General features: G+C 41.3%; 1 protein-coding gene across 6 annotated transcripts in view; it reads left to right on the top strand.

Moving 5' to 3' along the window:
- The first annotated feature begins 7,100 nt into the window (after positions 1-7,100).
- The window catches only part of E2F8 (E2F transcription factor 8), a 29,367-nt gene continuing 23,223 nt past the window's right edge, over positions 7,101-13,244 (top strand). For 3 of the 6 annotated variants that reach the window (XM_054971753.1, XM_054971749.1, XM_054971754.1), the window contains exons 1-3: positions 7,279-9,697; positions 12,274-12,534; positions 12,858-13,014. In XM_054971753.1, coding sequence (XP_054827728.1) covers positions 9,680-9,697; positions 12,274-12,534; positions 12,858-13,014 — 436 coding nt within the window. In that variant the 5' untranslated portion in view covers positions 7,279-9,679. Of the gene's footprint in view, positions 7,160-7,278; positions 9,698-12,273; positions 12,535-12,857; positions 13,015-13,244 lie in introns of those variants that run through there. The other 3 variants (XM_054971751.1, XM_054971752.1, XM_054971750.1) reach the window with 3 other exon arrangements.

Here is a 13,244-nt window from a genome sequence, read left to right as displayed (position 1 = left end):
TTTAGAAGTTTATTTTCTAGATCTACAGAGAGAGACATTATCTCAGGCTAACCAACTTCACAGGGCTGTTGTAAGATAAAACAGAGGGGAAAGAACACCACATAGGACATCCTGAGCTCCTGAAGGAAGGGTGGATAAAAATCTGAACAAATACATCATAACCTATATCCTTATACAAAACAATACTTACTTTATCTTCAGAAAATACTTACAAACATCAATTATCTGCTAAGTAAATAACTATTGGCGCTTTTCAACAATTAAAACATCAAACTGGTACGATATTAAACATTCTATTCTTTTTAAAAGGAAAATATCCATCCCACCAGGGCCTACCTTAATAACCAGATCAGCTTATTCAAGACAAATGGGTTTCTTATGCAGAATTTCCCACATCTTTTCGCTGGTGGTATCTAGAAATAGCAAACATATTTAAAGAGGTATCTTAACTCCGCCTATACTTCAGGATTATGGTACTAGAAACAGAAGCTGTGATCCTTAGTTTATTTGCTTGGAAGCAAGTGCTATTGAAAAAAAATGTGTTTATAGAATCACTTTATTGAATTGTGATCCCCAACCTGCAGTCCTCAAGTTACTTTTTTCTGGAAAATTCTCACTTGGATTAATGGGACTACTTTGGAAACAAATGATCTGAGAACTTGCCTTCAAGATCAGCAATGGTATTTACAAGTAATTATTTAGATTGCAATTCTAAGCATCTTTAATATGGAGTAAATCCCACTGATTCCAGTGGAACTTACTTCTGAGAAAATGTACTTAGGACAGGTAGGTATGGGGCTTTATGGCCCAACTGCGTCTAAGACATATTATATCAACAACTAGAATACATTTCAAATAGTTTCCATTCAGTCGATGCATAAAACTAGTTGGTGGCCAGATTTCATTCTAAGAATTGAACTACTAGTTCCACTGTTCTGAGGAAGGGTGCCAGAAGAACTGAGTCGAACAGAAATGAGCAGGTATGAAGTTCTAAGACTAATAAATGAAGAACTAATGGGTCTGGATAGCATACACCCAAGGTGATCTTCAAACCAGTATAAATTAACTTGTCAGTAAAACTGGCCTTCTTACCAGAGGATTTGAAAGTCACAAATATAACACAGTTTTTTTTAAAAGGAGTCCAGAGGAGATGCAGGAAATTCTTCACCAGGTCCTAGTATGGATTAAAAATCGGTTAAACAACAGAAAGCAGAGAATAGGCAACAACATGGAAGATGAAATTCAATGCAGGTAGTACAAGGTGGCACACAGTGGAATAAAAAAATTCTTAATGTATATACTGATACAGTCTGGACTAGTGATGACTGAGAAAAAAAGAATCTTAGAGCTGATGCTAAAAACTTTGCAGTGAACATTTAGTTTTTAACAGACATAATCATTCGTGAGCTGAGACTCAGTTTCCCTAGTCTCAGAGTCACTTTTCCTGCGTAGCAAGTCAAGTCAGCTGTACAGCTGCACAGTAATTCTGGTAAAGGAATTTTGTTTCATTTCCTTTTGCCTTGCAAGTGTTTTTACGCTTGCACAGTAACTGAAATTAATCCCTCACACCTCAGAGGTAAGACATCTAGTGGAGATATTTGCCTCTAAGCCCTGTTTATTGGCCCTTCAGGGCAACTGGTTGGTCACTGTGTGAAGCTGGACAAGAAGGACCACTAATCTGACTCAGCAGGGCACCTCTTACATTCTTATGTTATGTCTCAGAACAGTATTTACCCTACAGGTTGCAATAAAAATACTGTCTAATAGCATACAGAGGAGTTAGCCGTGTTAGTCTGTGGTAGCAAAATCAAAAAGTGTCCAGTAGGACCTTTAAGACCAACCAATTTTATTGTAGCATAAGCTTTCGAGAATCAAGTTCTCTTCGTCAGATGCATGGTACAGAAACTGGTCAAATATAGAAGAGGAGGGGGGAGGAGGGGAGGAGAGAGAAGGTGCAATTAGGGGGGGAGAGGGAGGATGCAACCAAAACATTCCTTTGCTTCTATATTTGACCAGTTTCAAAGAGAACTTGATTCTTGAAAGCTTATGCTACAATAAAATTGGTTAGTCTTAAAGGTGCTACTGGACTCTTTTTGATTTTGTCTAATAGCATAATTATTCTTTTTAAAAGTGCAGTATAGGAGAGTCAGAAAATGTCTAACAAGCAAACAACATTACATAATTTAAATCAGCTGAAGCACAATCTAAACACAAAACAGATTTGCCAATAAGATCTCCAAAGGAAAACAGATAACTAAGATCAGTCACAAATATTTATTGGGAGCATGACCCACACAGAGAGTGCAGTCCTAAAGAGATCTCCCAGCAAAGCATTCTCAGGATTGTGTGGCCTTAGTTACATCAGAATTGGATTTTTCCCTTGCATTATGAAACACAATATTGCTGTTTTGCAACAAGATAGTGGCCAGGGAACTCTGCTGCAATTCTAGGTGCTTACTCAGAAATATGTTTGTTTGTTTATGCTATTTATAGTCCACCTTTCTCACTGAGATTCAAGGTGAGTTACACAGTGTAAGTCAGTACAATCAATGGCTGGGACAATATAATAGGGTAGGAATTGTGGAAATTTGAAAACAAGCAGAAATCTGATACAGAGCTGAAAACGAAGAAACAAAACTTAAGCAAACTGAAATTACATATTACACAACACAAAACTATTTAGTAGGGCCATACTTATAACAACAACAACAACAACAACAACGCTTACAAACTGCTCTTCTAGACAAATTAGGGCCTCACCCAGAGTCGTGAACAAATTAGTGTTGTTACTATCCCCACAATACAGCTGGGGAGCTGGGGCTGAGAGGAGTGGCTTACCCAAGGCCACATACTTAACTCATGACAGTCAAGAGATTCAAACCAATAGAGTGCTGATTCGTAGCTGAACTACTTATCCACTGTGCCACAGTGCACAGTAGTATAGTCTACAGTCCCTATTCCTTTCCAATGCATTTCTCGTAACCATTTTTTATAGGACAGTCCTATTGCCTATGTAAAAAAGCCCTCCCAAATAATTCAGTTTTTCAGTTTGTGGAAAGCCAGGACAGTGGGAGCTTTCCTGACCTCCTCAGGCAGACCATTACATAAGATGAGGGCCAACACAGAAAATGCATGTATATTGTCAGCTGTGGTTTTTGCCCATTTGCTGGGCAGTACCTGCAGAAGGTCCCATTCAGATGATTAAAGCTGCCATGGCAGAGCATGGGAAGAGAAGTCCTGTATATATGTGGGATCAAGACCAGGAAAGGCTCTATATGTGATAGCAAAAACCTTGAATTGAGCCTGGTAACTGATGGGAAGCCAATGGAGTGACTGCAGAAGGGGAGTAATATGCATGCTTCATCTAGCTCCTGATAATAATTGAGCTGCAGCATACCAACTGGAGTCTCAGAGCTGATTTTGAGGGAAGACCTATGTAGAGTGCATTATATTAGTCTAGTCTTGATATTACTGTGACATGGATTCAGGTGGCCAGATTGGTCATGTCAAGGTGTGTGTGTGTGTGTGGGGGGGGAATCTTCTGGTTTAAAAGGATTTCAGAGAAGGTATTTTTTGCAGCTGTGTTAACTTACTTTCTCTAGCAGAAATGCTGGATCCAGTATAACCTCTTGGCTCTTAATAGAATCTACAAGGGTCAACTGAACACAAACAAAAGTGAGGAGTACAATGACCTTCAATATCTCCACCTTCCCAACCAGCATCACCTTTGTCTTGTCTGGGTTCAGTTTCAGTTTGCTCACTTTTGGTCATTTGACCACAGCATTCAGGCAGAAGCTTAAGGCCTCTACAGCATCACCAGAGGATTTCGATGGAAAGATTTACAGCTGGGCATCATCCCTTTATGGATAATATCTAATTCCAAAGCTATGAATTATTTCTCCTAAAGGCTTTACAAAGAGGTCAAATAACACGGGGAATAAGATTGCACCCTATGGAACCTCGCAAGGCAGTTCCCAAACTGAAAAGAGCTTGTCTTCAATAGCAACCCTTTGAGTCTATTCCATGAAGAATGATTTAAACCAGTCCAAGGCACATTCCCTAATACCCACTTCTGCTTCCAAACACCTCAACAGGGTGGCATGAGTGACTTTATCAAAGCCTGCAGATAGATCCAGGAGAAGCAACAAAGAAGCATGGCCTTTGTCTCTATTCAGATGGGGGTCATCAACTAAGCCACCAAAGCTGCCCCATAGCCCAGCCTGAAACCAGAAAGAAAGGGGTCAAGAGCACCAGATATCTGAGAAGACCTGGAATTGGTCTGCTACAGCTCTTTCAATAACTTTGCCCAGAAATGGCAGGTTGGAGAGTGGAAGATAATTGGCCAAATCAATTTTTGTCTGAGGATGGTTTTTTATTACTTTATTTAATTTTATACAACCAACAAGTTAAACATCTTAATAAAAGAACAATAACCAGCCATAATTAGAGCAATGTCCATTGAAGTAAAGTCAAAGTACAATGCTGACTTATACATTATTAGTAGAGCACAAAATCTGAATATTTTTTTTGCAGAGAGATGTGGTGATACAATACTAGTTACATAATAAAAAAAGGAAACCATTTTTCCAAAAAACAAGGTTGGAAGTTGGAGTTGTCGTTTAGAATTAGCTGCTCAGAAATCTTATCCATTATCATAACGTCCCATATTTTTTGAATCCATTGTGCAATTGAGGGACCGCTATCAGATTTCCAATTTTGAGCAATTAAAGCTTTGGCTGCATATAACAGCAGTGATATCAGCTTTCTCCTCAGTGGTGCAATTGAAAGGTTATTCCAGAAGTTTAATAATATAAGTTCTGGGTTTAACAGTATGTTATGCTCTGTAATTTTTGCAATATTGTCTGTTATCTTTTCCCAGTAAGCTTGTATTTTAACACAGGACCGCCAGCAGCGGATAAAAGTGCCATTCCCCTTACAACCTTTCCAACATTTAGGATTACTGTTTGATTTGTAATGGTATAGGTTCAGAGGAGTTATGTACCATCTGTTGACTAATTTAAAGGTTTGTAATCTGATGTTTAAAGACTTAGATGCATACAGATCTGATGACCAAATTGAATTCCAATTGTTGTCACTGAGTTCTTTTTTACAATCTATGCTCCAAGCTTTTTGTTGTGTTGTAGGCACTGTCCAAATTGTATTGTTTAACAATTTGTAAATAAACAGTATCATTCCTTTGGCTGCGTATTTATTTTTTATCAATAGGAATTCAAAGGAGGTAGGGTCTCTGTCCATTAAAGTATGGAGATTTTGTTTTGCCAGAGGATGGTTATTTAAGTAGTGGGCAGGTAACCATCTCTTTGAGTGGCCGAGGGAAGGAACCTTAAGTTATTGATTGATCTATGATAGACATCAAGGGCTCATTCATGTCATATTTACATGATTTTAAGAACCAAGATGGGCAAGGATCCAGCGTACAAGGAGTGGCCTTCACAGATCCCAGGATCCAAAGTTCTGCTGAATTCAATGGGATTTATTCTCAGGTAAGCATGCACAGGACTGTGCACTACCCTTAAGAACATTAAAAACGTAAATGGTATTTTATATCATAAAAATATTATGAAAATCTAATGCATAAACTTTCATAAGTTTTTATACTTGGACAATCATATTACTTTTGTTAGTCTTTAAAGTTGCACTTTGTTGTTTATCCTCATTGACTATTCCTAAAGAATACAAAAACGACTCCTACTCCACAGATGGTTTAAGGCGATGGGGTAGGAACTGAGAGAAAAGCTCCTCCTGATGAGCAGCTGAACTATTCCTTTCCCTGCTCCCTTTTGTTTCCTTTCCTCTAAAGAACTCAAGGACAAACATGTGGACATTTTCCCCTTTATCACTGCAATAAACCCTGAGGTGGGGTAGGATGACAGTGATTCACCCACAGTCAAGGATCTGGAGCCTGCTCTCCCTGCCATCAATTAGATATTCTATCCTCAATGTACTGAGATTAGCTGATGTGCAATATGCAACCAGTATTATCTCCCTACCCCCAGACCACTACCTATAAAGATTGTATGCCCAGTTCACATGTTACAGTGAACACACATACATCCTGCCTGTCTGTGCACAACTTTGTAAGAAACAGGCAACACCATGACTTTACAAATGAATCTAGGGAACAGCACCTGGATGAACATGGGGTTTCAACCACACGTTCAGCTGTACATGCAGGGACTGCAACATAATAAAAACAGATGTGCAACACTGTACGGGTGTTCACTAGAACTTGAACGACGATGCCCCCGAAGTGCCGTTTCCTCAGCTAAAAAGTGCTCTGATGAGAGGGCCTGGGACGGTCGGGCTCTGAGGAGTTTCCGCTTGCAGTGCCTCAGAACCCACTCTTGGAGAAGAAGGGCCAATCTCGCTTCATTTTTTTTCAAAAAAGGAAAGACAGGCGCCGAGGGCGGTCCTGGTGACAGACCGGCTTCTTAACTTTGACTGCAAGGGAAAGGCTTTGGTGACTCGACATTCTGTTCCTGCTTAGGTCTTCTTCTTCTTCTTTTTAACGTCGCGCGTTAGGCTGGTCCCACTCCAGAGAACCTGGCACTACCCCGACTGGCGGAAGAGGGCTGCCCTCGCCCTCAGCGGTGAACCCAAAGCCCCTCTCGCGCCGTCCGCACGCGCCAAACTTCTTCGAACTTCGCTCTAAGGGAGCCCCAAACCTGCCCCGCCCCGCCCCCGAACGTCCCCTCCTATCTGTGGGAGGACAGAGAAGGCCAACGATTGGCTAGAGCTGGAAGTCCGGGTTGATCTGATTGGCTTGGGCTTCACCTCCCCTGTAGCTCTACCAGGCCCATCTCCGCGGGCCAAATTCAAATTGCTGCCACTGGCCGAGAGAGCCAGCAGCTTCCAGGCGGAGGAAGCACGAGAGCTCGCGGGCTTAGTCGATTGGGGGAACCTAACGCGGGACAGTGGAGGAGCCGGGTTGAAGCTAGCTGGAAAGCAGGAAGGATCCCGTTCGCGGGCTTGGTGGCGCCAAACGTTTTTAGCTGGATCCCAGAAAGCCGCCCTCCCTTCTCTCCAGCAGCCAGTCAGCAGTGCCGGGCGCTTGGCGCGGCAGAAGAGGGCGGGACCGAGGCAAGGAGCGCGGGCGAATCGGGGGGCTGGGGGCAGTTTTGTGCTGGGTGGGGACCAGGTGAGTCAACGGAAAAGGCTGCGGAGTGAAGGGGGTGAAGTGTGGGGCCCGGGAGGGGACAGATAAATGGCTTCCCCCTCGTGGGAATCTTTAGGGACGGGTGGGAGACGATCCCGGGATTTGGTCTCATATGAAGCGTCCTTTGGCACTCCAACAGAGCCATCCTAAGCAGGCGTACGCCCTTCGAAGGCTGTTGAAGTCAACGAGCTTAGAAGGGTGTAACTCTGCTTCGGATGGCGCTCTTAAACACTTCAAGTTAGGGGCCTGAGTCTACTCGTGTGCGCTTGTGTGTTTTGTCCGTTATTAGTTTTTTTCTGCAAGTTTCCATTTCGTACACATACAGGAGAAAGACTGACGATAGTAAATAACAACATGAAGGCACTTATGTTTGTAAAGATCAGTTGGTAGGCAAGAGCATAATTAGTTGCTTCTGGTTGCGAATGTTTCTGGCACAGGAAACTTGCCTGTCTTTGAAGTGCTCCTGGACTCTTCATTGCCAAACGGCCAACTCAATTATTTTGGGATTTGTGATCAGTATCACCAGAATGGATCTCTGAGGCATCACAGAAGGTGTATTGGCCAGATCCAAATAACAGAGAGGGGGTGACCCCACCCCAAAATATTTTCTTGGGAAGGTCTGAGGACACCATTCTACAAGCTAAACAAGTTTCGATCTGGTCAGTGACTGAAAGTACAACTAGCTGCATATTCCTTGAAGTAAGGCAGAAAGGAAACACTTTTTTCTCATGGTTCTGTGTCCCTCTGCATAAGACGCTTTCCAGGTAATGTCTTTACAGTATGCGTGCTTTATTTCAGCATATTGTGGGTTAATTGAATGGTCTTGCCCCTCTGTTCTATGGTGTCATTCTAAGAACATTTTCCTGGGAGTAAGCCACATAGAATAGTTCTGAGTAAATCCGTTTGGGATTGTTCTATAAATGTTGTTCTACCAACTGAATGAACAGGTTACTTGGTTTGATGCATTTTTTTTGTTCACCCTTTGGATGTCACCTCAACTGCAGTCCTGCAAGCACTAACTGGGAGCTTCTTGTTTAACCCACTGTGGCTGTTAGTGCAAGGAAATGGCAACATTATTGCCTGAGTGAACTGATTCAATAAAGGAATCCATGGCCTTCAGTTTACAAGATCTTAGCAAAACTGCACATTGATAGGATGTTTTGGAAGTTGTAAGTTTTGGGGCTTGACATTTGATGGCACATAACACATACAAACTGTCCTGGTTGATTTGGGAGGGAAGGGCAGACAGATGTATCTTATAGAGGTACAAATGTTCCTGTAACTTGTATGTCATTCCACATGTCATTCCTAGAAATTTTGAGCCTTTATTTGCAGGCTGTTTTTGCCCATTTGTTCCTCTGTGTTTGTACATCATTTTCACAAGTGCATTTATTTATTTTCTTTTATCAGTTTACTTGGCTATGATGTGGTCTCAACTTTAATTTTATTTATGTTATTTATAGTCCACCTTTCTCTCTGAGACTTAGGACAGATTACACAATGTAAGTCAGTACAGTCAATTTCAAAGACATTCAATAAACAATGTAATAGGATATATCAATGCAATTTGCAAACTAGCATTTAAAACTAGCAGGAATCCAGTACAGAGTTGAAGAAATGTTAGAGCAGAAGAAATTCTAAGACTAACATATTAAACAACACTGAAACCATCCAGTAGGGTTATACTTAAAGCTACAGACATAGTCTTACAGTACATAGTCTTATCCTTTTATTAATGCATCTCTTTGAGGTTTCTCATTCCCAGAAAATTTTATCAACGGATGTATGAATGCATTTTCAGCATTATTCAAGAGCTGAAGGACCTGTGCCACAAATTGAATGAGAACTATGTAAATTAGTACCAGAAAGAATGATGAGGTGGGGCTGACTGCAATTCAATAATGAGGTTCATCTTGACATAATCTAACCATGGACTTCTTCTTACTTCAGAGGGAAAAATCCCTACAATCAAAGCATATTTACGATACAGTAAGTCTTGTTAAAAGTGGTAGTTGTAGTAGTTGAAAGTATTGTCAAGTCACAGCTGACTTATGGTGATCCCGTAGGGTTTTTAAGGCAAGACATTCAGATTGCTTGGCACTGGTTAGCAACCCTGTACTTTGGTGGTCTCTCATCCAAGTACTAATGAGGGCCAATCCCGCTTAGCTTCTGAGATCTGACAAAATCAGGCTCATCTAGGCCATCCAGGTCAGGGCCAGTGGTAGTTACTTCTGAGTAAATTACTATAAATTGTGCTGTGATTTGTTTCCTGTTTGTCAAGAACTTTTGCACCACTTCCCGATTCAACTTTGTTTCAGCAACTTCAATAATATTTTTCCCTGTCATCCTTGTTGAAGGCACTGATGTGAACTCATTTTGCTCCCAAAGTGACACTTTTTTTTGTCTTAGATTGCTCAAAATGTTACGCAGTGAAAAAGTATATGACATATTTAAATGAAATTGTACAACTGAAGTAACTGTGAAGAAGTTTAGAGTGGCAAAATGAGCACTGAAGATAAGGTAAGTTATTTGAGACTGTTAAGATTCTTGTATTCTCCTTCATTTGTTCTCTGGTGCCAACAGTGTTAGACTTGTGGGCCAGAGAAACCTGTGCATGTGTGCAGTTGTCCTACCCAAGACTAACTGAGGCTGCTCCAGAGTTGTCATTGTTCTGTTGTAGATCTATTGAGTTGCTTTCAGTAAATACTCAAATATTAGTTTGACCTTTTGGCAAATAAGTAATGTACAGCTACCTCTCTCAGAGTCAAATGTCTTGCCGCATGCATCCATGCAGTGGCAAGGTATTTGCAGAGGTTGCTGGGAGAAGAGGAATAATTTCACTAACCACTGTATATGACTCAAAAGCATCAGGTAAGTTTGTTGAAGTTTGTCCCAGAAGCCAGCACTATGGTAATTGGTAACTACAATATATATATATAATCAGTAAATACAGGGGAGAAATGTAAAAAGGAGAGAGAAAACTCCCTTACAGAAATTCAGTATTCAAAAAGAACCAACGTGTGATTACATGAACATTTGTATTGAAAAAGTAGATCCTAATATTTATGTACAAAAATACAGTAAGACAGTATCTGAATGTGTATTGCCACCAGTGTTCAAAACTCAATATCATGAAAGCATATGTAATGCAGGAGCCTATCATGACTTTTTATTATTTATTTCTTTAATGTATTCATGTGTTCCCTTTTTTCTTAAGCAGACTTCATAGTGGTTGATGAAGATTTTAAAAAACTATACAATTCAAGACCTTACCAGGGATAAAATACATATGTATCATTTCAACTTAAAAATTAACTTGACAAATGGTAAAACCAGAAGGGGCAGTAAAACACACAGACCAAGTGGAACAGTTCTGTGGACAGAACAACTTTCCATGGTGTGAATTTCTCATCTCTCCTTGTAGTCCCAAAATGCTACTTGTGAGGGCCAATGCAAATCACCAGGAACAGCAGGGGGCATTTTGGGCTGCAGCAGAAGGGGGAAGGTGAGGATTAATGAGATATGAGTGCCCTAGTTTAAAACTAGTCATTATGCCCCATGTGGCGCTCTGATGTTTGAATGCAGAAAAATTCTACATTTTTAAAAATAAATTATTTGGATAGAATAGATGGAATGCTTATTAAATTTTCAGATGATGCTCAATTGGGAGGGGTAGCAAATATGGTAGAAGACAGAGTCAGGATACAGGATAATCTTCACAGGCTGGAAAACTATAATAAAACAAAATGAATTTCAACAGAGATAAATGTAAAGTTCTGCATTTAGGTTGGAAAAATCAAATGCATAATTATAGGATGGGGGTGACTTGTCCTGGCAGTATTATGTGTGAAAAGAATCTAAGGGTCTTAGTAGACGACACACATCAGCAGTGTTATGTGGTAGGTAAAAAGGCAAATGCAATTTTGGGTTGTATCAACATAAGTATAGTGTCCAGATCACACAAAGTGAGGTTATGGCTTTGTTCTGGTTAGACCTCACCTAGAGTATTGTGTTCAGTTTTGGGCGCCACAATTTAAGAAGGATATAGACAAGCTGAAACATATCCAGAAGAGGGTAATGAAGATGGTGAGGGGTCTGGAGGTCAAATCATATGAGGAAAGGTTGAAGGAGCTCAGTATGTTTAGCCAGGAGAGGAGATGACTGAGAGGTGATATGATAACCATCTTCAAGTACTTGAAAGGCTGTCGTATAGAGGATGGTGCGGAGCTGTTTTCTGTTGCCCAGAAGGTTGGACCAGAACCAACGAGTTGAAGTTAAATCAAAAGAATTTTCGACTAAACATTAGGAAGAACTTCCTGACAGTTAGAGCAGTCCCTCACTAGAACAGGCTTCCTCTGGAGGTGGGCCAAAATCGGGGCCAAACAGCCTAGACTGGGTCAGTGCTGGGCGGGGAAGGCTTCCCCCTCCCGGCACCGACCCTATCCGGATGGTTTTGGCCCCAACCCAGGCTGAAACGGGCCCCAAAAGGCCATTTTGTGCCCGTTTTGGCCTGGATCGGGGCCTAAATGGCTGGGACCGGGTTGGTGCCGGGCAGAGAAGGATTCCCCTCTCCAGCACCAACCCGATCCGGATGGTTTCGGCTCCAATCTGGGCCGTTTCGGCCACAATCCAGGCCGGAACAGGCCCAAAATGGCTGAAAATGGCCATTTTGGGTCTTTTGGCCCGGATCGAGGTCTAAATGGCCAGGATCAGGTTGCTACTGGGCAGAGAAGCATTCCCCCACCCGGCACTGACACGATCCAGGCCGTTTCGGCCGCAATCGAGGCCTAAACTGCCCAAAATTTTTCAAAGTCAAGTGGGCGGGGGTTGGGGGAACTACTGGAACAGCGTTCTGGTGCATTCCCCCTCCAAATGAGCCCTGCTGTACTGTATTGTTTCTCCCAAAAGTAAAATTACGCATATGACACAGTTCCATACAATATGGTAGGTGTTAAACACCTGTGTGTGTATTTTGACAACAGGTATTATGTTGCTTTAAACATTATACTGACGGTATATTGATAATAGCAACAGTTTTGCTTCAACATGGTTGTTATGCCTGATTTTGAGTCTCACTGTTTCTGTTTTTGGCTCAGGAAAATCAGTCTTTTGAACCACATGAAAACACCGTGAAAACTCCTCTGAAACAGTCAGCTACATCCAATTTGTTCTTGGCAGAGATCCAGCCTGCTGCTTCTTGCCATCTGACAACACCACCAAAGCCTAATGAAATCTCTTCTGGAGATCCATGGACACCAACAGCTAACCTTAAAATGTTGATCAGTGCCGCTAGTCCTGAGATCAGAAGTCGAGAACAAGGGAAAAAATTATTGGACAGCAGAAGTGAAATCCTTGAGGCAAAATATTGCTATGCTATTTGTTGTTTTTTTATAAATGCCAGTGGGGTTTATTCTGAAGTATATGCTTGAAAAGTAGCTAGGAAAGTGATGTTGCTTAATTCCAGTCTCTGTTTTAAACTTCAAATCTATTTTTAGGGTTTATAGCTTCTACATAGCAGACACTGAATGGTAGTTCCATTATTTTGAGGCTTACCAGCTGTCTCTGAAAAGGCACTTGGTATTACTCATTCATCACCGATGCTGGCACTAAATCTGTCGGATCCTAATATTTGTATATAAGACATTACCAATTGGTGTGTTTTTTCCTTTTCTGTATGCAGGAGCATTTATCAGGAGACGAATATGAAAAATCCCAACCAAGTCGTAAAGAGAAAAGCTTAGGATTGCTGTGTCACAAATTTTTAGCTCGCTATCCTAGTTATCCCAATCTGTCGAAAAATAATGAAATTTGCCTTGATGAAGTAGCAGATGAGCTTAGTAAGTTTGAGGATGGGCTGTGATGTTTATTATTGTCATAATGTGGTCTAATGCATACTATAAAATGCTCAGCAATAGTAGTAGCTTTAGATTAAAAAGGGGTCATTTCGTAGAAAAAGAACGGCAGGAACTCATTAGCATAACTCATTAGCATATGTCACACCCTCTGACATCACTGGAAGTGTGTCAGAAGGCAACACCCACCCCTCAGGCCCCTTTCCCCAAAAATC

This window comes from Eublepharis macularius, chromosome 2, assembly GCF_028583425.1.
Source record: "Eublepharis macularius isolate TG4126 chromosome 2, MPM_Emac_v1.0, whole genome shotgun sequence".
In the NCBI taxonomy this organism is placed as follows: domain Eukaryota; kingdom Metazoa; phylum Chordata; class Lepidosauria; order Squamata; family Eublepharidae; genus Eublepharis; species Eublepharis macularius.
This window is presented reverse-complemented; position numbering and strand designations above follow the sequence as displayed.